A 27,043-nucleotide genomic window follows, 5' to 3' on the forward strand; every position below is an offset into this window, starting at 1 on the left:
AAACATGTCAAGCAGCAGCAGCAGAAATCCCAACTCAGGAATACAGAACTCTACACTCAACTTTAAGCAGCTAGAAAGGTAATAAACAGCTCTGACGACAAATGCGATTTCTCCTTCTTTTAATGAGGATTCCGCCACAAGAGAGTTGGCATTTAAATTAACACAGAAACAAACACGGTGCCTCAGATCCCTCTCTCACAGACAAACACCTTTCTGAAGCAAAGCCACAAGTCATAAAAGGGCAGGGGAGGAAGTGTGAACATGGGTGCAAGGGATGGATCCGGACCAGGCCTACATGTCTGGAATGAGCTTTGTCATAAGACTCTCCTTGCACCAAACAGGAACCTTGTGTGTGTGAAGACATAATCCACCTGGATGGGATTTGACCCCCCCCCCAAAAAAAAGCTTGCCTCTAACTTACTCAAGAGTAGACACATAGAAGGGAATAGGTATGACTAATTTGGGCCCATTAACATCAATGGGCTGCATCCACTATCCAGCATTGAAGCTAACGAACACAACCACTAACACTAGGACCACTAACTTCAATGAGCCTACTCTGAATAGGACTACCGCCAGGAGCAACCCATTGAAGTTAGTGGGGCCCATTAGTCACACCCATTCATTTCAATGGGTCTACTCTGAGAATGATTCAGTTGGCTGCAACCTTGTTTTGCCCGGAAGCATCTCAGATCCCAAAGCACGCTAGTCCCTTTTACGGAAAGCTCAGTGGATTTGAAGCCTTGTTGGGTTCTCTGGTGATCCCTGTTTCACATCATGCTCGGTTGCGACCAGAAACCTTTCCCCACTTACTCAGAAGTCAGCTGCAATGTGTTGAACCAGCCTTTAGGATTGCAGCCTTAGAAGGGGAGATTTCTGCCCACTCACTGGAGATGGGGGCAAATTTAACTTGACAACACATCCTCACACCTTTTAAGCTAATTACACTCTTCCAGGATACCCATTGCAGATGAAGAATCAGGTGTGGTTCCTGAAGTCTGAAGATTTTTTATAAAAAAAAATACAGGCTTTGGGGTTTTTTTAAGGGAAATATCTGGCAGGGTGCCACCTTCTTTCGTCCCAACATCTGGAGAGTCGCCAGTTCCCCATCCCTGTTGCACCTGGGTGGCCACATGAGAACAGGGTGTTGAGCTCAATGGGCTCTTAGTAACCACATTTAGAGGTTCACAAATCCATCCCCGCCTTATTTTCCTTCCAAGGGAAGACTCACCAGAAGTCAACAGGCTGCTGTGGACAGGCATGCGCAACACTCAAGTGGCAAGGGATCCTCTCTCTCTTGGCAGGACAGATTTGGTCAAGGAACAAGCCGTGTCACCAGCGTAGTCCCACTACGGGACACAATTTATTTCAGGTATTCCTAAACTTTTGCTTAATGTTTAAAATCTCTAAACAGTGTGCAAAACAAATTACAGTGCAGGAACACCAGGCGTGTGTGAGCGCAGCATATTGTTTGTGGCACCTGGCTTGCAGAGAACATTGGCTTTCACTAGAGAAACCAAGGTGCTAGCCCTCGTGGATGCAGTGGTCTGCCTGAATCCTCAGAAACAGGAGCCGTGCACCAAATATGATTCCCAGTGATCGGGAGGGGTTCGACGCTCCACACTTCTTCCCTGGGAACGAACCTCCAAACCAGGGTTTCCCAAACTTGGGTCTCTGGCTCTTTTGGGACTACAACTCCCATCATCCCGAGCTAGCAGGACCAGTGGTCAGGGATGATGGGAATTGCAGTCCCAAAACAGCTGGAGACCCAAGTTTGGGAAACACTGACAGGTGTGCGCAAAAAATCAGAAAACTTGTTCAAATTCCCATCATTTATGCAAGTCAGGGAATCTAACTCTCCCCCCTCCCCGCAGTGGGGAATTCTACAGTTCTTGGTGCTTTCAATTCTTCCGTGGAGGGCAAAGGGAGAGGCAGATTTTTTAAAGCTGGCACACATATGCAGGCTGCTGTGACTATGGCCTCATCCTGCAGCACCAAGCAGAAGGGGGCTGAGAGGGCAAATGGATGCAGTGGCTTCCCAGATGTTGAATTATCAAAAGAAGGGCTCGTTCACACAGACTCCAGCGTCCCGACTTATGTTGAAAGTGTGTATGCTTGTTGGTTTGTTTAAATCGACCAGACTGCATTTCTGTTGAACAATACATGTGGATAAATGTCCACGTGTCCACAGACAGAAGTTCAAAGATTGTACACTTCTGGGATGTAGTGTGTGAACACCCTGAAAACGCAACTTCTGGATCCAGGGTGCTTTCAGGTACAAATGTCCCCATCTGCATTACAAATTCCTCTCCCTCCTGCATCTTCTTCCACCTTAGCAAGCAATTGTTTATGTCCACATCTACTGTTGCTAACTCAGGGTGAGCAGAATATGAGGAGCACCAGGAGTTGCCCTATACAGCGTCTGACCATTGGATAAAACGAGATCAAGACTGTATGCAGCTCTCCCAGGTTTCAGGCCTGGGGGGTCTCTCCCAACCCAAACTGGCAACGCCGGGGACTGAACCCCCGGCCCTACTGAACGCAAAGCAAACGCTCTACCGCTGAGCTGTGGTCATTCAGTTTAAGGTCATTCTGGTCCTCATGGAATATAGAGCTGGCTGAAATAGGAAGCCAAGAAGCTGCCTTCTGTTGCATCAATGGGTCAGCGGAGTTCAGTAATGCCTACACAAATTGGCAGCAGCTCTCCAGGCTTCCGGACCCGGGGTGTCCTTTCACGGAGATGCTGAACCGGGGACCCTCCACATGTGAGGCAGCTGCTCTAAGCTCAACCCTTTCCTGGGAGATCTCTTGGAGATTTGCTGGAGATGGGCAACTGTTTCCGACTCTGGGGCAGCTGTTGGTAGAGCAGAAGACTCTCAATCTCAGGTTCCTGCATTGCAGAGGGTTGGACTAGATGGCCATTGTGGTCCCAGCTCTGTGATTCCGTCCCCTGCCAGCCGTGCATTTGCCACTCGGGCTTTCCGCCCCCAAAGGATTCTTACCACCTTCCTCTGCTTTTCCCTGGGGGGGAGGGGAGTTTAATTGTGTGACATGGATGGGCGCTGCCCCAAAGCCAGCTCTGGGGCGCCCAACTGAGCCACAAACATCAATTGGCGCTGTATTAGGGCGCTGGGACTGGCAGAACCAGGTTTGAACCTCTGCTCACCTGCAACTCTTGTGGTGCCGTGAGATCCTTGGAGGCTGGATAGGGTAAAGATAATAAATCTGCCCCCAGAGGCTGCATTCTATATACCCAAACTTCATTGGAGGCCCATGCTGGTGCTGCTTCAAGGTATTCCCTCGCAGGAGAGAGAATGCAAACGGGAGTCACCTCCATCCATCTGGATAGAAAGACAGACGCCAAAAGTTTTGGGCTGTCTGAATGGCACCCACACGCCCTGGCAGGAAAGGAAGCTGCCCAGCTGCCTCTGCTCATTGGGTGCAGCACCTAGCTCACAGAGACTCCTTTTTCCTTGTGGGGTGATGTGGTACAGTCCTTGCAGACAGACTCTGAAGGCAGAGGCTCCACGCAGCCCCATCAGGCAGACACAGCCCCAGCCTCTCTGTCTCCCTGCATTCCTGGCGCCCTGTTTTCTCATCACAAACATTTTAGATATAAAAACAGGCAGCCGATTTCACCATCATCTCCCCCCACCCGTCCTCTGCCCTTACAAACAGAATGTTTTAAAAGTCTGTTTTCAGAAACTAATTTGGAAAATTACAGTAGTTTTGGATACTTCCTTTGCACACAACAGGAAAAAAGTACACCCCCCCCCCGAGACAGGTCCAAACACCCTTTCCCCCTTCTGCTGACGATATCCAGTAAAATATATATTTTAAAAAGGCAGGGTGTGCGTGCTTGCAAGGCGAGGAATAAAGTGCCGCAGAGCATTGTGGGATAGCCGTCCCCAGGTGAACACCACCACCCCTCCTGTCAATCCATTCACAAGTGTTATTCCCCGCCCCCTCAATCTGATCGGCCACTCGCTTCGCTTTACCCGTCAGGGCTCTGGAGAACGAGGAGGGTGGGGAAAGCTGTTGCGTCCTCTCAGGGGCCACCCCAAAGAAGGCTGCGCAGGGCAGAGCTGGTCTTTACAAGGGGGCGTTGCGGAGGAGGGACTTTTGCTGCTCCCTTTGTGGGTCTCTCCGCTGGGCATGTTGCATCCACCCCATGTCTGTGAAAAAGGCCCCCTTTCAATCCACTCCATGGCAGTCCTCACCGCCAGCGCCAACTCTGGCCAAATGCAAGAATTTTTCTAAAAAAGAATGCAACCGCCAGTGAGTTTCCTGCAGACGCTTCCCCCTCCCCACCCCACAGCTCTAGGTATCGAGACGGAGGGGTGGGGGGCGGGCTCTTCTCTGGGCTGCCAAACAAGCTGGAGGTCCTTGCCAGCAGAGATCCGGCGGGTGCCGTCTACAACCGCTTGTCTTTCACGAGTCCGTTCTTCAAATGTTTCCTGTGGAAGAGAGAGCAAGAGAGCTGAACCCCCTGGAATTAACGGGCCTAAGTCAGCCCTGTCAAAAGAAGGGAAGACCAGCCTGCCGGATCAGGCCCCGGGGGGCCCCTCTGGTCCAGCACCCTCTTCTCACTGCAGCCAACCAGGCGCCTGTTGTGGGAAATGGGCAAGCAGGATTGGAACCCCAGAGCCTGGGATGCAGAAGGATTTCTCCCTCTGAGCATCACCCTGTTGGCTAGTGGTCATTCCTCTGTGAGCTTTGAAGCCAGCCAGGTTGGTGGTCATACTGCCTCCTGTGGCAAGGAGTTCCATAGTTTAACTAGGTGCTGAATCTCCCAGCCTTCAGCTGCATTAGATACTCCCAAGCTGTAGCGTTAGGAAAAAAGGTCTTTCTCCCTCTCGCCTATAAACTTTCTCTATACCATGCATCATTTTTTAATATCAAGCTGCCTCTTATTCACCTTTTCTCAAATCGAAAAAGCCCTAAACGCTGCAACCTTGCCTCATAGGGGAGCCAATCCACCCCCTTGAGGGAAAGGGCCCTTTTCTGCCCACTCATTTCAATAGGACTACTCTGAGTAAGACTAATGTAAGGACACACACCTATGCTTCCATATAGCAACCATCCAGAGGCTTTTGTGTGTTTTAAATTCATGTGACAACAATGAGCTTTATAATCCTGTGGCTGCAATTTACTCAGCGTGCTAAAATTACAAACCACTTTGCGAAGCTTACGCTCCAAAAACCCAACTGGGAATAGTTAAAACTAAAATTCAGATACCAAATGTGCATTTGTCAAACCCTTAATAGTGGGTCGCCACGCTCCCCTGGCCTGGCCCTGCCTCCCCCTGGGGAAAACACCCCACTCCTTTCAATGCCAAAGAGCTGAATGGAACATCCACGTTCAGACACAGTCTACCTCGGAGTGGTTTACATGCTCCGCTTCTGGGCTTCAAACTAGCAGAATGATGCCCACGGCGAAGGGTTTCATCCAACAAGACGATTCTTGTGGAGGAAAGTTGTATCAAAAGAACTCCACATTCAGGTGCAAACTGTCCCTGAATGCTGGGGGGGGGGGTGTTGCAGGGGGGGCAGCTAAACATCTGGGAGAGGGTGGGTGCTTTTGCCCTCCACTCATAGGGTTTCCAGAAGAGCGTGGCTGTCCCCTGACGGAAGCAGGGAAGCCAGGCGAAGTGAATGTTGGTGCGAATTTGATTTCCTCCCTCCCTCCCTCCCTGGCACACTAACCCTTCCTTCCAGCAGCTGGGGGTGTGAAACTCCCGGTCTCTCTTCTTGCAGGCTGCGTCAACATCATATTCCCGGACGTCGTTCACTTCCCGAACTTGCCCCAGCAAGACCTTCACTACGAAGAGGATGATGTACTGCAAAGAGGAAGGGAGAGGGGACAATCATAGAAATGCAGAGTTGGAAGGGAACCCCAAGGGTCATCTAGCCCATCCCCTTGCAATCCAGGAATCTTTTGCCCAACATGGGGCTCGAACTCATGACCCTGAAATTAAGAACCCCATTCCCCGCTCCCCACGATGCTTTGCACTACATTACCCAGCCCCCCACTTTCCTGAGAACCTGGTTCATCCCAGCCCGGGTGACGTGGGCCTAAGATGGCCTGCACTCCCATGATAAAAACATAATAAAATAGCCATTATGATAACAGTCCTCTTCCCCCACACTTCCTCAGGCAAGAGATTACTGAATAGCCTTGGCCTGGGTAAAGAGGAATGTTTTTGCCTGGCACCTAAAGACATGTAATGATGGCTCCAGGTGAACCTCTGGGGAGAGCACCCCACATTTACTATGTAAGTAAAGCCAACTTTTACTTTTTCACAAAGCAATGTGTGTGGGTGTTATTTCTAAGGGGGAGAAAAACGGCAATACCAGGCAAAATCCAGTCTGCCTTAAAGCATCCTGGATTTTTTTTAAAAAAATCTTATTTATTAATTTTTCACATAAAAGAAATCTTTACATATTTTAATATAATCCATAAATTACTTTATCTGTTGACTTCCATGTCCATGGTTTTCATATTTACCCTGAAATGCTGCATATTTTGCCTATACTATTCAATACACATAATTTCATGTATTTATCTTAATAATTTGTGCTGTCACTCATATTTCAAGTCCTGGTCATCTCACTATAGTAGTTCTTTAAATCCCTCCCAAAAAAATTCAGTTCTCAAGGCATTTTTCATCATTTTGATCTCTAATCTTTGCTTTGCTGTTAATTTTGCCAGTTGCACGTACTCCATCATTTTCAAAAGCCAATCTTCATTTGCTGCTAGATTGGGAAGACGAGCAAAGCACCCTGGACTATTGTTTCTAGAAGGTTAAATCAACCTTGCCTTAGCTTCCAAGTTTATCCTGCAAAGGACAGTCCTCTGCTGACTTCATTCACATGAGAAAGGCAATAACTAAACAACATATCCTCTCCTAGTATCTAAAACCTTTCGTGAGGCCTGTCAGCTGGAGGCTCCCAACTCTTCCTGCAGGGCAAGGCGATGGTGAGGCTCGCTACTCACCAGAAACCAGTAGATGTTCATCAGAGTCAGGACAAAGAGCAAAGCATTGAAAAAGAAGTAGAAGGGGATGTCCGGGACAGTCTGGAGGCTGGTGTGGCAGGTGGCGTAGAGCACTTTGAGAGGGAACCAGTACAAGCGGAACCAGAACCTGCGGGGACAAGGGAACGGGTCTAGGAGGACTAGAATCTTGTTGTATGTTCACTTAATAAAATCTATATATGGTTTGATTGTAAAAAATAATAATAACCTCAAAGCAATTTACAATTTTGGAAAACTTTTCGCACAAGAGCAGTCTATCTGAGCAGCAAAATACTGGGATTGCAGCACCACAGCGATATATTTTAGCCGCAACCAAACAATAATTTGTAACATGCCTTCCTCCTGGGTTTTCTTTTTGATGGGGTGGAGTTTGCAGAACCGCCCTCCCTCGGAATGGGCTGCGCATGTGCAGAGTCTGAGGGCAGCCAAACTCACCAGCTTACGCTGAAGGAGACGCAACCGGCGTTTGAGATCAAATCGTTCAGACGATGGTAGACCCCGCCCCGATATTTGAAGTAGACGTTGAGCTTTGTGAACTCCAGCTGAACGTCGCTGATGTCGTGAAGGAAGAGGACGAGGATTCCCACGTTGTGGTACCTGAAGGCAACGTTGCCAGGAGGAGAGGATACAAGCACAGGTGAGCCACAGCACAACCCTTGACGCACACCTGGGTTCGATTAACGGCATGTAGAGTTTAAGTGCATATACTGCACGGAGAATTTCTGCCCGAGATGTCTGCAAAAGCCACAGTGCTGCCCAAAACAAGTTGAAAGGTAACCAAGGGTCATCTAGTCCCAGCCCTGCAACCAGGGCACTGAACGTCCTGCCATAAATTATGTGGTGCGGCAGCATCCTCAGTCACTTCTGCATGGCCTCCTAAAATCTCCACAGTGCTTTGCAGATGAAATATTACATCTCCAGTAGCAAACCATAGCAAGTTCAAAATGAAATCTTTAGTCTCAAAGTCTCTGAAAATCTTTAAAGACAGCGAGGCCAAGAGGGGGGTCTTGTTGTCTGGGCAGACCAGGACCTCCAGACACGCTGCCCAGTCACTTTGGAGCAGCACCTCAGCAGTTACGCGGAGGGACGGGTCTCTGCAACCACAGCGTGCGCTGTGATTCTCCAGCTGTTTCACTTCACCACCAGAGGTGAACTCCCTTGTCTCTCGAGATGGATGGGTGCCAACAATAATTTTTAAAAAAACAAGCTGGTGGGAAAGGCCCTTCTCTGCCCAAGACCCTACAGAGCCCCTACTAGGCTTTGTATTCCTATAAGTAGTCTGTACCAGTGCAATGCAGAGCCCTATGCTCCTATTTCAGGCGATGAGGACCAGTGTGGGAAACTCAGGTGTATAAGCCAGGGACCAAATGGCTCCTTAAACCAAGGTTACAGTTACCAAAATGGAATGTCTAGTTGACATTGGGGAAAGTCTTATCTTACAAATGATGCGAATGATTCTCAGTTAAACATCCGCCTAGTTCAGAGGACAACCTTGAGCTAAGATAAGAGCTTTGAGAACTTAAAGAGGAAAAGTAACTTGATCCAGGGATCATAACTCTTGGCCCATTCCAACCTCTTTTTCTTCATGCTGACTGCTCCTGCTCAGGCTGCACAAAGAAAGCATTTTGGTTCCTGAGATTCTTTCTGTTAAAGGTAAAGGGACCCCTGTCCATTAGGTCCAGTCATGACTGACTCTGGGGCTGCGGCGCTCATCTCGCTTTACTGGCCGAGGGAGCCGGCGCACAGCTTCCTGGTCATGACTAAGCCTTTTCTGGTGAACCAGAGCAGCGCACGGAAATGCCGTTTACCTTCCCGCCAGAGCGGTACCTATTTATCTACTTGCACTTTGACGTGCTTTCGAACTGCTAGGTTGGCAGGAGCAGGGACTGAGCAACGGGAGCTCACCCCGTCGTGGGGATTCGAACCGCCAACCTTCTGATCAGCAAGACCTAGGCTCTGTGGTTTAACCCACAGCGCCACCTGCGTCCCCTCTTTCTGATAGCACAGATAAAATATAATGGATAGAATTATACAGAAAGGGGTATTAGTGTGTAAAAACAGCCCAGATCCAAGGATCTCCAGGCATGCACCTCCACATCCTGGCACCCAGGCATCTTCACTTCGTCGCAAGGGGTCAGAAGCCAGGTGCAAAATGTGCTTGGAGCCTGGGTAATTTCAAACACTGAGGACTAGAATCTTACTTTATCCTGCGGGGAAGGACCAGAGTTTGGTGGCCTTAAACATGTCCTAAGCACAGAGGACCCAAGGTTCAATCTCCAACGGCATCTCCAGGTAGGGCTGGGTGCGACCCCCAAGTCTGAAACCCTGGAGAGCTGCTGCCAGTCAGTGCAGGCAATGCTGAACTAGAGGGACCTTAGTCTGGTTTGGAACCCAGGACTTTGTGCATGCACAGAGTGCGCTCTGCCACCAAGCAGAGGTGTAGCCAGGCAAGAAACATGTGGGGATGGGGACGCACCTGAACATGTAAGAGAAGGTGATGAGCATGAGGGCCACCACGTGGTGGACGAGCATGACGATCGAGTCCCTGCGCCAAGCGTCCATGTAGAACGTGGCATAGATGGAGTGGCCGTAGAAGCTGCCTTGCATCAGGTAGGCGATGGCAATGTCTGGCGGGACCTCCATGCCCCTCTTCCAGCCTGGAAAGCCGCAAAGGAGAAGGGAGAAAGCAAGGTCAGTGAATCATAGAAGGGACCCCCAAGGGTCATCTAGCCCAACCCCCAACCCCGCAGTGCAGGAATCAATTATTATTCTAGCTGCCATGGAGAATTTGATCTCACACTCTGGCTTTCCATCTACAGCCCCCTACCAACTGAGCCAAGGGCTGCAGGAAGCTTGCAAGCATGGCCAGGGGACAATCAAAGAATTGCAGAGTTGGGAGGGACCCCAAGGGTCATCCAGTCCACCCCCTGGAATGCAGGAATCTCAGCTAAAGCATCCTTGACAGATGGCCATCCAACCTCGGCTTAAAAACCTCCAAGGAAGGAGAGTCACAAGCTCCTGAGGGATTGTGTTCCACTGTTGAACAGCTCTTACTGTCAGAAAGTTTTTCCTGTTTTTGCTGTCAGAATCTCCTTTCTTGTAACTTGAAGCCATGGGTTCAAGTCCTACCCTCCAGAGCAGGAGAAAACAAGCTTGCTCCCTCTTCCATGTGGCAGCCCTTCAGATATTGGAAGATGGCTCTCCTCTCTCCTTTCCATCTCCTCTTTCCCAGGCTAAACATACCCAGTTGCTTCAACCATTCCTCACCAGGCTTGGTTTCCAGACCCCTGAACATCTCCTTCGCCCTCCTCTGCACATAGTCCTGTCAACATCCTTCTTAAATTGTGGTGCCCAGAGCTGGACACAGGACTCCAGGTGGGGTCTGACCAAGGCAGAAGAGAGCCTTTCCCTTGGCCAGTCTCCTGGGAGCCAAAGCAATTCAAGGGACAGAGTTGCCACACACCCCAGATCCACTCTCACCCCATCAGGAACCCCAGATGCCCCAGAATCCTGCAGTCATACCAACAAGGAAAGAACAAAGGTTGCTAGCTAGTGGGTGTCCTGAACGGACATTCCAGGCTGTCACCACAAGGGGGCATTGCTGCAAAAAACTGAATTCAGATTAATTCACTTTTGGGTCTCATCCTATCCCCAGAGACACTTGTGATTTTGCAGCTGCAGAAATGCAGGCACTCGCATTATCTATTTTGCAAAAGGCAAAGGAAAAAAGAGGCTCATTGCGCAGTTAAGAAGGGAAAACATCTAGTGAAAGTGAACTATTAGGTTTTCATACACGCAGAAGGAAGGAAGGGAAGTTTATTTTAGAAATAATAATTGTTGAACTATTGCGGATTGACAATTTGGTGAACAGCATCACTTGTAGATAGTGGAAATGTTAAAATATTGTACGTGCAGGAATTGGCAAATGGGCAGCTGATGGTTCAGGGGGGAAAGTTAAAAGCAACAAAAGAAATTGTAATATAAGATTAATTATAGAGAATGGAAGGTGACTCAGAAATAACTAGGAAAATAATGCAGCAACAAGAAGAAATTATGGGCACATTGAGGACGGAATGTGGGAGGCCAGTTTTTGGAAAAATTGTATTAAATTTGCTTTGATTTGTTAAAATTTGGAAAAATCAATAAATATGATTTAGCAAAAAAAAGAGGCCCTCTTTTATTTTCTTTCAAGGACCAGAGCTTTGTGTGCAGAAGGTTCCTGGTTTAAGCAGTGATGGTATCTCAGTGTGGGGGAAGGAAATCCCAAAGAAGCTGCTGCTGCCAGTCAGTGTGGACAGTCTTGGGCTGAAGGAAGGAAGAGCTTCCTTTGTTCCCATGACACCAGTTCTTCATTCATAACCTTGAGGACTAGCACCCTGTCTTGATTTTAGGAGAGGGGTGATAGCTTAGCGGCACAGTTCCTGCTGCCAAAAGCAGGTGGGGGACAAATGTGAATTTTGCCAAGTTTCTTCACACGCAGAGCGAGAGACTCAGCAACGTCCATCTTCCATCCAGGGAAGCAGAGAGGCAACATTGGAGTTGAAGGAGACATGCAAGTTCAACTGGCAGCTGTCCTATATAATACAGGATTGCCACGTATTTCAATATAAAATGCTATGTCCTGTATTGATACAGTTTTGCCCTCTATTCCAGGTCTTCTCTCTCTCTCTCTCTGCCAAATTAGGGATCCTCCCCAAATGCATCTTTGAAAGGCGAGTGAAAGGTCACTTTTTAAGCTCTAGGTAGCCAAGCACAGACAGAATCACAAATGTGTGTGTCAAATTCTGGAGGGGCCATCCTGTGTGGCTGCAATAGCAGACCCTCCCCATGTCTCTATTTCCAGGGACAGTCCCAGATTTACAGAAGCCGCCCCAGTTTCTGATTTGATCCCGAAATGTCCCACTTTTCCTCAGGACGTCCCCATTTTCATTTGGAAAATGTTGGAGGGTCTGGATAATAGGATGTTCCTATTTTCACTGGAGAAAATTAATGTTGGCGGGTATGAAATAGATTGTAATGGATTGCTTTGAAGTCACTTCAGCACCAGATAAAAATAATATCGCCCCCCCAACCACCCCGGCCTGTCCTGTATTTTGCCAGGACAAAGGTGGGAACCCTAATCTCCGTAGAGGATAGCTGCATATTCCTGCATTGCAAGGGGGTTGGACTAGATGATCCTCAGGGTCCCTTCCAACTCCCCAATACTATGATTCTACATCCACCCAGGGGGGGTGAGGTGAGGGGGTGGGCTGGCAAGAGTCCCAAGGGTTGGACAGAGAGGTTTGCAGGGCCCGAGCTTCCCTGGGAAAAGGTTTTGCAAGAGGGAAGCCTCTGCCCAAGTCTTGACTTGACCTGCGCTGCTTACCGTACCATAAAAGACGGAAGGAGGGTCGTGGAAAAAGGGGTATCCAGCGAAGAAGAGCAGGTAGGCGCCGTACGACCAGGAGAGGGTGTAGAAGGCCAGCTTCCAGGCACTCTCGGGCATCTTGGCAGCATCCTTGGGGGGCAGCTGGCACCACTCAGCAAAGGGCTGGCAGAGAGAAGAAAGGATAGGCCGTTAATGGAGTGAGGTGCAATCCTGACAAGACAGAAGTGCTGCTTCCAGGGGACGGGGGGCGGGGGGGACTCCCTGGTCCAGAATGGGGTCACTGTGCCCCTGAGGCATCAGGTGTGTAGCCTGGCGGTCATTTTGGATTCACAGATGTCCAAGGAGGCGCAGGTCCATTCTGCGTCCAGGGCTGCAGCCAACCCTTCTGCAGTGCAAGAATCTCAACAAATGCGCCCACAAGAGATGGCCACCCAACCTCAGCTTAAAAACTTCCCATTCCCTACTGAAACTAAGAGGCGGAGGAATGCATCTGTTTAGAAAAGGCCTTCCCTCCTGAGAGATGGAAATGCCTCTTCTTTGAATCAGGGATGAGGCACTCTTATCGCTCCAGGTATCGGTAAAGGTAAAGGCAGTTAAGTCCAGTCAAATTCCACTATGGGGTGCGACGCTCATCTCCACATTTAGACCAAAGTGTTCGTCCATAGCTTTCCGGGTCATGTGGCCAACAGGACTAAACCGCTTCTGGCACAACGGGACACCGTGACGGAAACCAGAGTGCACGGAAAGGCCGTTTACCTTCCCACTGGAGCGGTACCTATTTATCTACTTGCACTGGTGTGCTTTCAAACTGCTAGGTTGGCAGAAGCTGGGACAGAGCAATTGGAGCTCACCCCATTGCACAGATTTGAACTGCCAACCTTAAGGGGCTCAGTGGTTTAGACCACAGCGCCATCTGCGTCCCTCTAGCTGCTAGCAGATATCATTAGAGAGATGATGGGGAACCCGCAGTGCCAGATTTATGTATAAGGTAAAGGAAGCTACTGTATAGCTTAGGGTCCCACTATCTTGGGAGCCCCCAAAAAAATTAAAGGAAAAAAAACTGGGTGTACATTTCCACAATACAGTATAAGATAAAAAACAAGTAAAATCTACATACAGCAACAGTGTTTTGTGTTATGTAGGTTCCTATGATGTAAGTCATGGGCCAGCCTGCTAGCCTGTTCCCTAAAATATCACTGGTTAGATACCTATTAGGTCCATAAATTACCATATAGCATATATTCAACACAAATAGCATTACCATATAGCATATATTCATCACAATATATTGTTGTTGACAAAGGACAGCTGGACACATAAAGGGCCCCATTACCTTCAGGAGCTGAGGGCCTCATCAAACCTAAATCTGGCCCTGGGAACCCACAATTTACAGAAGGCGCCCCAGTCTCTGGTTTGATCCCAGAATGTTCTGCTTTTCCCCAGGACGTCCCTATTTTCATCGGAGAAAATTAATGTTGGAGGCTATGGAAGGAGGAAGGCCTCTCTTACAAAGAAATAAGAGATTCCCTCCAGAGATAAGGGGAAGAACTCTTCTCAGATCAGAGACAGGGGAACCTAAATCCTGTCCAAATGCAGCCAGCATGCCCAATGGACAGGGCAAATTGTAGTGCAGCAACATTTGGAGAACCACAGGTTAGTTTGATTTATTTTTCGGGCAGCGGGGGAGGGGGGGAGCATGTAAGCTGTTCCTCCGATCCCTGATTTTGCCACAGCAGGGCTTGTTCTGGCTCCGGCTGTGACCTGATCACCCCAGCAGCTGAGGTCTTAATATAGCATTCCCAAGCAGGGAGCCCGTCTCAAAAGCTGCTGAGGTTGTGGCCTCTGTTTCACGGTCAGGTTTTTTTTCTTTCCAGTTTCCACCTCCTCGAATTTCCCTCTGCTTTTCCGGCTCCCTTGTGTTGCACCAGCCCCTGGCGGGGTTCCTGCCCTGCAAAGATGCCCAGGAAGGGCAGACGAAGCAGGAGATGCGCTCACAGGCACCCAGTGAAGCCAAAGGCCAGAAGAGTCAGGACTAAAGCGGGGCGATATCTGGTTTTCAATATCACAGTATATCACCAGCTAAACATCACAATATATTAATATATTAATATATCACAATGTCTGAAATAAGCATAGAGCCTGCATCGTGATTTTTGTATAGCACACACAGTATTTGTGGATTACTGATTTGAAGTCCATACCGCGATACTGGTTTCATAATTTTTGACCTGGCAATATATCATGAATCAAGATGCGTGTGTATCTTGATTCATGATATATTGCCAGGTCAAAAATTATGAAACCAGTATCGCGGTATGGACTTCAAATCAGTAATCCACAAATACAACCCACCCCTACCACTATTTTCCATACACAAGTCTGACTAGTAATAATAAACAAAGAACCCTCTCCCTTTTTTATTATACTATTTTGTGGTAAATGGTTGGCTTCCTTCTCCAGACTGTGGAGCCTTCCAGAAAGAATAATGGAATTGCAGAGTTGGAAGGGATCCCCCCAAAAAACATCTAGCCGAAGCCCCAATGTTGATGGACTCCTCATCATGAATCTGGTAAGTCTTTCAAGGGGCCACAAGACTCTCCATTATATCCATCCAGTTAGAAGTGGCAGGTTTTGCACAGGCTCCTCAGATCAATGGGGCTCAATGGGGCCTCCTGCCAGGTTATGGTCTCCTCAGAAGGTGGTGGCCTCTCCTTCCTTGGAGGTTTTCCAGCAGAGGTTGGGTGTCCATCTGTCAGGGATGCTTTTGCAGGGGGTTGGACTAGATGACCCTGGGGGGTCCCTTCCAACTCTACCATTCTATGATTCTATGAAATTCCACTTAGAGAACAACCCATTGAAATGACTGGATCCAAGTTCGACACACCCTTTAATTTCATACACACACACACACACACACACACACACACACACATTTTTATTAGTTTTTTTAACATATCATTTCCGACAATCATCTAATATAACTTCTTATCTTATACAATATTTTAGACTTCTGTCAACACCTCTGATGATTTTCCGTTCTTTACCACTTATTCTGCATTTCTTAATTTCTCTATTACTCTTAATTATCATTAACGAATAGTTCTCCTCATAGTCCTTCTTGCAATATTTCAAATAGTCCTCCTTACAGAACTTCTTGCAGTCCTACTAGCGTAATCTTTTCATTACTATTACTTTTCAAATAGTTTGTATATTTACTCCAGTCTTCTAAGAATCTCTGGTCCCGCAGGTTTCGAATCCTTCCTGTTAATTTATCTAATTCTGCATAGTCCATCAATTTCATCCGCCATTCTTCTTTCGTCGGTAATTCTTCTTGCTTCCATTTTTGTGCCAACAATATTCTTGCTGCTGACACACCCTTTAATTTCAATGGGCCTTCTCTGAGTAAGACTATCACTGGATGCAACCTAGTTAAACGCATTTTGCCCTAAGGTTAAGCAAGTTTTGCTTTGGGGGAAGGCAGGACTTATTCTATCAAATTGTGCGAGAAAGAAATTAATTGACGTTATTCTCCCCCCCCCCCTATCTTTCTCTCCAAACACTAGATGTCCAGCCAGGCCCTTTAAAAAAAGAAAAACCACATGATTTGGCTCATTTTGGATGTAGGTGAGCCAGAAGGCAGTCCAGTGTCAGTACGTGGGGCTGTGGTGGTGAACCCTCCCAGAGCAAGTTCTCTGCCTGACCTCCGTCTGCAAAGCCTGCCTTCTTACGCAAGAGACAGACACCACCATCGAAGGCATCCTCTTCCAAGTGCGGTCCCCGGTTGCCCCTAGCAACAGAGGTCTTCCTGTGCTGGTTGCCCTGGCAACAGCAGCTGGCTGGCAGCCAGGGGACCAGACTGCTGTCATTCATGCATCCTACCCTATACTTATTTTAAAAAATGAGAGCGAGGAGCAGGAGGAGGAGAAATTATTGATGCCCGAGGCTGCAGTGCAGCTCTCTCCCCGGGGGCAGGAGAAAGCCCAGTCTTGGGAGGTTATTTTTTGCAATTAAGGATGGGAATATATGAAAGAAGTCTGAGGAAACAGCCATCTGCCTGTGTCAAATTCTGTTTCTCTCTCTCTCTCCTCCACTCTCATTTTTCAGAGGTCTTCTTTGAGCTTCTGTTCTGGTGCCACCTAAGTTCTTGAGGTCTAGAAACGTCACTCTTTTATAATCAGTAGCAGCTGTGAGTGCATTTCTGTATCTTATCTTTCCTCCCCAAGGGGCTCAAGGATGACACCCCCCAACACGTTCCTGTTTTAGTTTCACAACAACCCTGCGAGGTGGGGGAGCCCCAGCCCAACCCAAGGTTTTTTCTTATAAAAGGCTTCATATGAACCCACCTGCTCAGATTTCCTGACACACACACCCTTCATTTCACTTCACCCCTAAACATCTCCCGACCACAACACAAACTCCCATAGACCTTGCCTCCTTAAATGACACTTTGTTCCCCCTTAATTTCCTGAATTGCAGGGGGGTGGACTAGATGGTCCTTGGGATCTCTTCCAACACAGCTGGATGGCCAGCTGTATTTCACTCCCCTGTTCTCCTCACTCTCTAGACTGTTTTTTACTTGGGGCAAAGACCAGGATTATGGAAATCCGTAAAAAGCACCTGGGTACACCAACGGAGCCCTATAAAATGGGAAGGGGTGGGTTCCTGTCTCTGCAGGTGAGCTTGCTAGGCAGCCCTAGATCTGGAAGCAAGCGCACTTTGGGCCTCAGTCTTCCCCATCTGCAGTATGGGCATAAATCATACTCGTCTGTCTCACAGGGTTGCAGCATTTTAAAATGTATAGGGGAAAAGTGTGATTTATTTTTCAGTGTTCAATGCATTAAAATAATGAGGAATACATGTACACATGCACAGTGACTAACAACAATGATAGAAATATATAGCGATGCCTGGCTAGCTCAGTTTGGTTACAGCTGATAATGCCAAGGTCGCCGATTTGATCCCCGTAAGGGACAGCTGCCTATTTCTGCATCGCAGGGAGTTGGACTAGATGACCCCCAGGGTCCCTTCCAACTCTACAGTTCTATGATTCTATATATAACACAATAAATTTTTGATTCAGTTTAAGAGGCAGCTGGAGAAGGCGGAAGCTAAAAATACATAACCTGCTGCAAGACAGCAATCTCCCTCGCTACCGTATGTTAGTCATGATAAGCAAATCTAGAATAGGTAATTAACCACATCTTTCTGCAAATCCACCACAATCTCGGCCAAAGTGATGCTTTTATGCTTTAAAAATGGTTTCCCCCCACAGATGCAGGAACACACACATTTACGTCTTTTTTGGTGTCAGGGAAAAGAAAAGCAGACAGACACTTGATTCTCACAAGCTATTGAAACCTGTTTACTTTTAAACCGAATTTCTTTGTACTTTGCTGAATTAAACAGAGCTGTTTTAAATACTGTTACCCTCCTCCTCCTCCTCCACAGACAAGGACTGTCACCCTGGAAGAGTCAAGTGAAATACACGAATGCACGAAGGCATTTCCTGCTGCCTGGCTGGAGCAGAAGACAGTTTAACAGGACTGGCTGCCTAAGCAGGGCAGATCGCAACACACAACACTGCGGTGTAAAATGCAACCCAGATTAACTTTACACTCCCTGGTCCTTATCACACCTTTGCCCGCCACAACGACACACCGATCAGGTTCTTTTTCCATTGCCTGCGACAGATCAGATCGCTGCAAGAACATAAGATAGCTGCATCGGTAGAGCATGAGACTCTTAATCTCGGGGTCGCGGGTTCGAGTTCTGTGCTGGGCAAAAGTATTCCTGCATTGCGGGGGGTTGGACTAGATGACCCTCGTGGTCTCTTTCAGCCAGTGTTTCAACCACTTGAGACCAAGTGAAGATGCTTGGGCTCCAGCCTGGCGCCTGACATCTCCACCATCAGGTGGTGCTTGCCTGGAGATCCTTGTATCTGGAATAACTTCACCCAGTGATACCCCATCCTGTAGAATCTATTTTATCTGCACAATCAGAATGAATTGCAGGAACCAAAATGCATTTTCTGTGCAGTCTGAGCAGGAGCAGCGAAGAGCGTTGTGGTTCATTGTTGTCTCTTGTCTTCACTCCCCCCCCCTCCCCGCCCCGCTCACAGTTGGGAAGGATATCCCTCTGTTGTCTGGAGTCCCACAGGAGCTCATCCGCCTGGGAAGGGAGCCCACCTAGGAGAAGGGAAACCGTGATCCTCAACCTCCACTGACGTTTATCTTTGGGAGAAGAAAAGGCTCGGGATTCCACCCCCCTCCACAAATCTGGAGTGGAATCCCTAAGGCAGTCCTTCCGCAAACTCCTCCAGCCACGCAGGTGCCAAACGTCTTGCTCTGCTTTCCTTTGGAGCCCATCAGTGAGGCCGAGAGGGGGGTCTTGTCATCTGAGCGGCCCAGGACCTCCAGACACACAGCCCAGGCTTGCGCCCAGGGCAGATCGCTTTGGTGCTGCTCACACAGAGGTTCGGCTTCACCCCTGGAGGCACACTCCGTTGTCTCTTGAGACAGACAGGTGCCAACAGTATGGGCCTTCCTGTAAAGTCATGCTAAGGTTCTAGTCCTCATGGACCTTTCAAATAGCTAATTTAAGCATAGGAAGCTGCCTTAGACTGAGTCAGGGCATTGCTCCATCTCACTCAGTATTACCTACACGGACTGGCAGCGAATCTCCAGACTTTCAGGGAAGGGGACATTCCTGGCCTGGCCATCTTAAGACAACCGCAGCTTCTAAACCAGGGGCCAGCAAACTTTTTCAACAGGGGGCTGGTCCACTGTCCCTCAGACCTTGGGGGGGGGGGCTGGACTGTATTGGGGGGGGGGGAATGAATGAATTCCTATGCCCCACAAATAACCCAGAGATGCATTTTAAATAAAAGGACACATTCTACTCATCTAAAAACACGCTGATTCCCAGACCGTCCACCGGCCAGATTTAGAAGGCGATTGGGCCGCATCCAGCCCCCGGGCCTTAGGTTGCCTACCCATGTTCTAAACCCCACTGAAGCCACAGCAGATCAAAGACCCATTTGCTGAGACAGAGATCGGTCATGGCTGCGAGAAGCCACGACTTTTGCTGACAGTTTCTCTCCCCTTGCGGTTTCCTCTGCAGCCTACGCAGAGAGGCTGAAACTACCACGGTCTGGTCTGATCCTGGCAACAACTAAAGCGGATGTGCAGTTGGGGAGGGTGGGGTGAGAGAGAGAGCAGCTTTCAGAAAGAGGCAGCAGTTTGCTGAGAGATGGGGAGAGAGTCCATTTCACTGTGCTCTGTTCCCATCAGGCCTCCTGGGAGGAGAGGAGATGCTGAAGCCAAATTGCAGTGTCTGGAAGCGCTCTGTGGTCATCTCAGCGCAACTGCATGTACCATGCAGAGGTGACCTTCCCCAAAATTGATGAGCCCAGCGACACAAAACCCAGATGCAGCCTTGAAGATGGAAGGTTTCTCCCTCTCTTTCTCCGCAGGCCACATAGAAAAGCAAAGAATCACAACTCTATTTTTTATTGTGAAATTAGGAGGCAGTTTTTTAAAAAAAAAATGGGAGGCAACTTTCTAGTCCTCAAGCACAATGAGATTTGGGGAAGGTGATTAGAAACCGGAGGCAACAGAAGCCAGAGGTGTTGTATCTTTAGTAGTTGCATCGAGGGAGTTTTTAAAGGTTGTGATTGTTACTCAGTTTGGACATCTCTATTCCGCAGTCCTCCCCAATTTATTTTATTCTTCTGAACTGCTTGATTGTAGCGAAACCACTAAGAAGAGGGAATTTTGGCAAGCAGAGATGAGCAAACTCATCAACCCAAAGCCCTCACTTGGTGTTCTTCAAATTCACACCCCCCCCCTGCAATGACAGCTAGAAACTTGATTCCGTTTTTAAAAGTGAGAAAGAGGAAACAAGGAGTGGGATTAAAACTGGCTTTTACTCAGAGTAGGTCTATTGAAATTAACAGACCTAACAGGCATATGCCTTAATTTCACTGTGTCTACTCTGAGCAGGCTGAGTGTTGAATTCCACCCATGGAGATTAAAATCACCACTGGTAGAAATTGAATATTATGTCCCATCTCAACCACAGGCAGGTGAAAGCCAAGACTTAAAACTACCTCTGTGCTAGGCAGAAATGGGCATTCAGATAATGGCCAAATCATTTCACCTAATGCAAATTTGTCCCACGTAATGCTGTTTTCCTGACTTCCTCAAAGATGGTGAGGCAAGAAAGCCCCCCCCCCCCCCCAAGCAGGCAAGTTTCTATTCACAGCTTGGTGAATAAATCTAAAAGTTACAAGTCCACATGCCCACCTATACCTCTTTGCAGGTCCAAAGGTGCAGGTGACACAATACTATTGTATATGCTTCACAATCAGTGTGAAAACTTGTGGACACTTTGGTTTCCCGCACGCACGCACGCCAGCTTGTCTCCATCTCCTGCCCTTGCACCAGACTCTTCTGCAACCCCTACAACCTCCACTCCTCTGCAGGCACAATGGCAGCCAGGGGCTCATCCCACGCTTTCTGTGACATCACGGAAGTCTTAGCCAATGGCTGCCAGATGCTTCCTGCTCACCCCATACTGCCTTGGGGCACAATATAAGCTTCCTAACTTCTTCTTTTTTTAAGCATTTGCACCCAGCCTTTTCTCTCCCCGCCCTTTTCCTTCCGCTGTTTTTAACAATAAAAAGAAGAACAAAATGTTTCAGCCCCGATCCTTGAAACATGCAGGAGAACATTCCAGAGTCCCAAACAAAGGGTTGTTTCAAAATGTTTCCCCTTGACTGCAAGCTTGTCAGTTGTTGCTTCCCTCTTCCTTCTCCAAGGATCTCAGGGGGGTGTACAAGGTTCCTCCCTCCCCATTTTATCCTCACAACACCCCTGAGATGCAGGCTAGGCCAAGAGGCAAGGACTGCTCCCCGCAGAGGCACCCCATGAGCCTTACGGCTGATTGTGGGGTTGAACCCTGGTCTCCCAGGTCCTGGTCTGACACCCTAACCCAGAGTTTCCCAAACCTGGCTCTCCAGCTGTTTTTGGACTACAATTCCCATCAACCCTGACCACAGGTCCTGCTAGCTAGGGATGATGGGAGTTGTAGTCCAAAAACAGCTGGAGAGCCAGGTTTGGGAAACCCTGCTCTAACTACTGCACACTGTCTCTGCTGGGAAGGGCCTGTTGTCGCCATCCCTGACCACTGGGCATGCTGGCTGGTGGGGGCTGGCAGGAGCGTCCAGAGGGCACAGCATTAGCCAACCCCAATCCAGCCAGCAGCAGTTTTCCTCTTCCTCAACATCTGGCTCGCTCCATAGGTGGCTGAATTACAACTCCCAAAGACAGCAGAAGAGCTGTGCAGGATGAGACCCAGGGGGCCCATCAAAGTCCAGCCTTCTGTCCTCAGAGCGGCAGACCAGTGAGAACAGCAGCCTCTTCCCATTCTAAGTTAGACTGCCTCTCTCCATGGAGGCTCCACTGAGGAATCATAAGGAACTAAAAAGACCCCCTTGTGTTTCATAGCAACTGGTATTAAGAGTCAGCCTCCATTGTCTGATCATTGTAACATTTTCTCCCTCTCTCAAAATGCCGGAACTCGTGTTCGTCCAATGAAGGTTCTGAAGAGGAAAGAAAGCCCTTTGCATGGTTTAAACTATGGAACTCACTGCCACTGGAGGCACCGATTGCCACCAGATTGGATGGCTTTAAAAGAGAATTGAGCTAATTCATGAATAACAACAGCAATAATCATTTTATTATTTGTACCCCGTCCATCTGACTGGGTTGCTCCAGCCACTCTCAGCAGCTTCCAGCATATAAAAAAGATTCCCTATACAGGGCTGCCTTCAGACGTCTTCTATACGTCAGATAGTTATTTCCTTGACATCTGCTAGGAGGGCGTTCCATAGGGCGGGTGCCACCACTGAGAAGGCCCTCTGCCTGGTTCCCTGTAACCTCGCAGGGAGGGAACCAAAAGAAGGCCCTCGGAGCTGGACCTCAGTGTCAGGGCAGAACGATGGGGGTGGAGACACTCCTTCAGGTATACTGGGCTGAGGCCATTTAGGCCTTTAAAGGTCAGCACCAACACTTTGAATTGTGCTCAGAAACATACTGGGAGCCAGGGAAGATCCTTTAGGACCAGTTATATGGTCTCAGTCGCCAGTCTAGCTGCCTCATTCTGAGTTAGTTGCAGTTTCTGAGTCACCTTCCAAGGTAGCCCCACGTAGAGTGCATTGCAGTAGTCCAAGCAGGAGATAACCAGAGCATGCACCACCTACAGGCTACAGCTGTGAAAAGTGAGGATACCAGTCTGGGAGCCGCATTCTGGAATGGCTTTTGATGGCAGCTCCCCATGAAGGATCTGCTCAACCTCTGCAGTTGGGAATAATAATGCCTTCTGAATTTTTACTGCACAGGATGGCTGAGCGCTGTGGAGCTCGCATTCTGCTTGCAGGTTTCCCACAGGTGTCTGATCGGCAGGATGCTGGACCAGGTGGGTCACTGGCCTGATCCAGGAGGCTGTTCTGAACTTCTTAATAACCTAAGACTGGGTACTGCAGCCGTTGGATCAGGTCAGGGATGGGGGAATCTAGTCCAGTATCCTGTTCTCACAACGGTTATCTGGTAAGTGTACGGAAGCTCTCTACATTCCTGTTTAAACTGGGCCTTTACGCTGAACCATGAGGACTACGTAGATCCTTACCTCTCTTGGCATCTAAAGACAGTAGCTCACAGGGAATGGCTGCAGCTCAGAACTAGGACACCTGCTTTGCATGCAGAAGGTCCCAGGTTCCATCCCCATCATCTCCTCAACCCCAGAGTCAAAGATACTGAGCTAGATGGCCTGACTCAACATGAGGGACCGTAGAATCATAGATTTGGAAGGGACCCTGAGGGTCATCTAGTCCAACCCCCTGCAATGCAGGAATCTTTTGCCCTATGTGGAGCTCAAACCTACTACCTTGAGATTAAGAGTCTCCTGCTCTACCCACTGAGCGATGTTCCTTTCTAAAATCCAAACCAACAATGACAATATATCCAGTACTTTTGAAAGCTTTCAACACGCAATCAAAGCCTTTTCGGATTACCTAAAGAAATACTATAGTATGATGAACTCATGAGCAGGATTTGAACTACGAGCAACAGAAGGAATTAGAAATTATTTTATTGTTGTTATAGTATAAGAGATAGAAGACAGGGTACAGCAGTGAAGGAGAAATAAAAACACAACTGAAATGGGGTGGGAAGTTGACAAAACAAAAGAAAAATTATTACATATTGGAGTGTATATGTTAAACTTTTGAACATTTAATAAAATATCATTTAGATAAAAGAAGTATTTCAACAGGAGTCTTAGTGGACCACCAGCTGAACATGAGTCCGCAGTGTGATGCAGCAGCAAAAAAGGCTAATGCTATTCTAGGCTGCATCAACAGAAGTCTAGGGTCCAGGTCAAGGGAATGAATAGTGCCACTCTATTCTGCCTTTGCCTGAATATGTGCAGAGAAGGGCAGCCAAGATGATCAAGGGTCTGGAAACCAAGCCTGATGAGGAGCGCTTGAAGGAGCTGGGTATGTTTAGCCTGGAAAAGAGGAGATATGAGAGCCATTTTCCTATATCTCAAGGGCTGTCACGTGGAAGAGGGAGCCAGCTTGTTTTCTCCTGCTCTGGAGGGTAGGACTCGAACAAATGGCTTCAAGTTACAGGAAAGGAGATTCCAACTAAACATTCGGGAAAACTTTATGACAGTAAGAGCCGTTCAGCAGTGGAACAGACTCCCACGAGAGGTGGTGGACTCTCCTTCCTGGGAGGTTTTTAAGCAGAGGTTGGATGGCCATCTGTCCTGGATGCTTTAGCTGAGATTCCTGCATTGCAGGGGGTTGGACTAGATGACCCTGGGGTCCCTTCCAACTCGACCATTCTATGATACTATTATTCTAACATGCAAAGCTTTTAAAAAAAGAAGAAGAAATTCCTATATGCCCCAGTTGTTGTCCCCCCCCCCCAAGAGATGCACGCATTTATGAGGTGTATATTTCGGAGGGGCCCCCCCCCTAGTCCCACTGAGTTAGTCACGTCCATCTACTTTGGTCAGTCTACTCTGAGGATGGATCTAACATCAGATGCCATCTTCGAATCTGAACACACACTCCTAAAACTGGGGTTTTTAGAAAGCTAGCCAACTCACAACAAATAAGACTTCTCGTTCCCTGCAAATTTTGCATCCCTGCCCGCCCCCCCCCCATGGGTACCCAACAACAGGCTTCAAGCCACAAGACTTTGAGGCCCCGTTCCAGCGCCACCTCACAGACAACGCCACGTTTTGCTGCAAAAAATGCCATGTCAAGGATGCAGATTTCGCACCCGGCAGGAAGATGTGACGACATGTTTTGACACACACACAGAGAGAGAGAGAGAGAGAGCGCAATTTTCAAGGCCACCCTGTTCCAGATGGAGTCACCCCAAGAATACAGCACAATGACTGATTCCTCCCCACCCTTGGCAATGCAAAGGACCAGACACTTTCACCTGCCCCTCATTGCACACATCCCCAATTACAATGGCACATTTCACTTGCCTCTCTGGATATAATGCAAAGACCGTTTTATTCCACCATAGCAAAATAGATTTCTTGGTTGTGCCCCCCCCCCCATAGACGTACAAACGTAGTTCCCCTCCATGCAATGCTCTGACCAATTTCCCGCACTCCATCAATGCTCAAACGAGATGCTCCTTTTTCTGGAGGCAATGCACTGACCCATTTCCAGCGTGGATTTCATTTCTCCCACCACACGCACCAGATTCTTCCTCGGAGGTGATGGTTATTAACCCCCCCCCCTGCAGTGCAAAGCCATCTCACTCCCCACCGCTGCTCAAAAAGAGGGGGGGTTTTAATGACCAGTTTTACAGCCCTGAAATGCAAAATCAATTCTCCCCCCCCTCACCAAAAGAAGACAGCGTGCAATAGCCAATTTGACCCTTGCGGTACTGTACAAAGCCATATCACCCCCACGCCAAAAAATGCAAGGAAAGGACCAGTGTAACCCCTGCAATGCAAAACCAGCCCCCCCCCCCAATAAGCCAAGAGCCAATGTAACATTTGCAATGCAAAGTGAATTCCCCCACCCACACGGGAGAAGCGAGGCAGGCACCGATTTCACTGCTGGAATGCATTGGAAAGCCCCCCCCCCCCGCCCAAAATATTAGGCCAATTTAACCCCTTCAAAGCAAAGTCAAGGGTAGGTTTAACCCCTGCAGCGCAAAACCACGTTCTCCCCCTCCCCACATAAAAAGACGAGTCAGTGATGGGTGCCAAGCCAGGATCTCCCCCCCCCCCCGCAAATCAAAGCCCAGGATCAGTTTAACCCTTGCGAGGCAGTGTCAGGAGCCACGAACCCGAAAGAGGCGCCGGGTGGCGGCTCGGCGGGCGACGGTCCAGCCGACGGCGGCCAGCAGGCAGAGCAGCGCCTCGCTCCAGGCCAGCCGCGCGCTCTCGGCCCAGGTCCGGCGGGCCAGCTCCCAGCCGCAGCCCGAGCAGCTCCGCAGCGCCCCGGCCAGGCTCGCGTAGCCGCGCCGCACCAGCGCCTCGTAGCCCCCCGCCGCCGCCGCCGCCATCCTCCTCGCCGGCCCGAGCCAGAAGCGCTGCCGCAGCGCCCGCGCCAGATGCGCGCAGCTGGAGGGCCGGCCCGGCGCGCACACGCCCGCGCGCGCTCCCGCCAAAGAGGAGCGGCCGCCAGGGGGGCAGGCTCCGCAGGTACCTGGGGGGTCGGGGTCTTAGAAATGGTCAAAAAAAGGTTAATGATAAAAAAAAAACTATAAAAAAGACCAAATTATCATCCAAATTATTTCTACTGGATTATGATTTGATGTTAATTGGATGATTTAACAAAAAAAAATATGTTAATGATAGCAAATCCCAGATACGGGTTTTGCAAATTATAGCCCCTCTCAGATACCTAATACCCAGATACTGCCTTCCATCTAATATTGTCGTCAGCCAATCCCAGATCTCTCTCTCTCAACAATGTTTATTAAAATAACATTTAAAAGACAGACACATGATAGGCATCTGGGAGTCGCTATGATTTATAAACTAGATGTCTGGGATTTATCAATAACAACATATTTTATAAAATATACTGTTGATATAGGTATCTGGGATTTGTTATGGTGGAAAATCCCAGATACTGCTTATAATTTGTAAACTGTATTGTTTGATATAATATTGTATTTAAATGATATAAATAATATGGTTGCATTTTTTGATCCAAAAGTGGTACCACATTTATGCTCCAGATTTACTCCCAGGAGCTCAAGGTGGCTTCTCCCCACCCCAATTTTTGGATTCACAACGACCCTGTGAGGTGGGCCAAGCTGAGAAAACAGCCACTGCTCCAGAGGCACCACCTGCACTGAACTGCATGGCTTAAGCTGGGGGTTTAGTTTGCCTTGCATTGAATCAGAGGTGTTGACTGAGGTCAGTGTTGTCCACACTGACTGGCAGCAGCTGTCCAGGGTTTCAAGTGGGGGTCTGGAGATGCAGTCAGGGAAAGAACCTAGGACCTTCTGCATGCCAAGCAGGTGCTTGGCCACTGAGCCATGGGCCTCTTCTTGAAAATAAACTAAGTTTGCAGTCCTCATGGTTCTAAATAAACGA

At 48.6% G+C, this 27,043-nt stretch overlaps 1 protein-coding gene across 2 annotated transcripts; it reads right to left on the reverse strand.

Annotated features, from left to right (window-relative positions):
- Nucleotides 1-102: 102 nt before the first annotated feature.
- On the reverse strand, nt 103-26,016 carry CERS1 (ceramide synthase 1). Of its 2 annotated transcripts, none has more exons than XM_077921893.1 (7): nt 25,783-26,016; nt 12,406-12,565; nt 9,512-9,692; nt 7,471-7,632; nt 6,997-7,144; nt 5,706-5,839; nt 103-4,457 (listed from the first exon to the last, which is right to left on the reverse strand). In XM_077921893.1, the coding sequence occupies exons 1-7, from the start codon at nt 25,999-26,001 to the stop codon at nt 4,415-4,417; spliced, it is 1,047 nt and encodes a 348-aa protein (XP_077778019.1). In that variant the 5' UTR covers nt 26,002-26,016; the 3' UTR covers nt 103-4,414. The 2 variants fall into 2 exon arrangements, with proteins under 2 accessions (XP_077778019.1, XP_077778020.1); XM_077921894.1 differs by lacking the exon at nt 25,783-26,016 and adding an exon at nt 25,145-25,202.
- Between the last annotated feature and the right edge of the window lie 1,027 nt (nt 26,017-27,043).

Source organism: Podarcis muralis, chromosome 18, assembly GCF_964188315.1.
Source record: "Podarcis muralis chromosome 18, rPodMur119.hap1.1, whole genome shotgun sequence".
NCBI classification, from domain to species: Eukaryota; Metazoa; Chordata; class Lepidosauria; order Squamata; family Lacertidae; genus Podarcis; species Podarcis muralis.

Coding starts and splice junctions, on each gene's coding strand:
- CERS1 (XM_077921893.1), bottom strand. CDS start 26,001: ATGGCGGCGGCGGCGGCGGGGGGCTACGAGGCGCTGGTGCGGCGCGGC. Junction 9,693..12,405: donor CCCTCCTTCCGTCTTTTATG/GTACGGTAAGCA, acceptor GCGGCTTTCCAG/GCTGGAAGAGGGGCATGGAG. Junction 7,145..7,470: donor GTCTCCTTCAGCGTAAGCTG/GTGAGTTTGGCT, acceptor TTGTCCCCGCAG/GTTCTGGTTCCGCTTGTACT.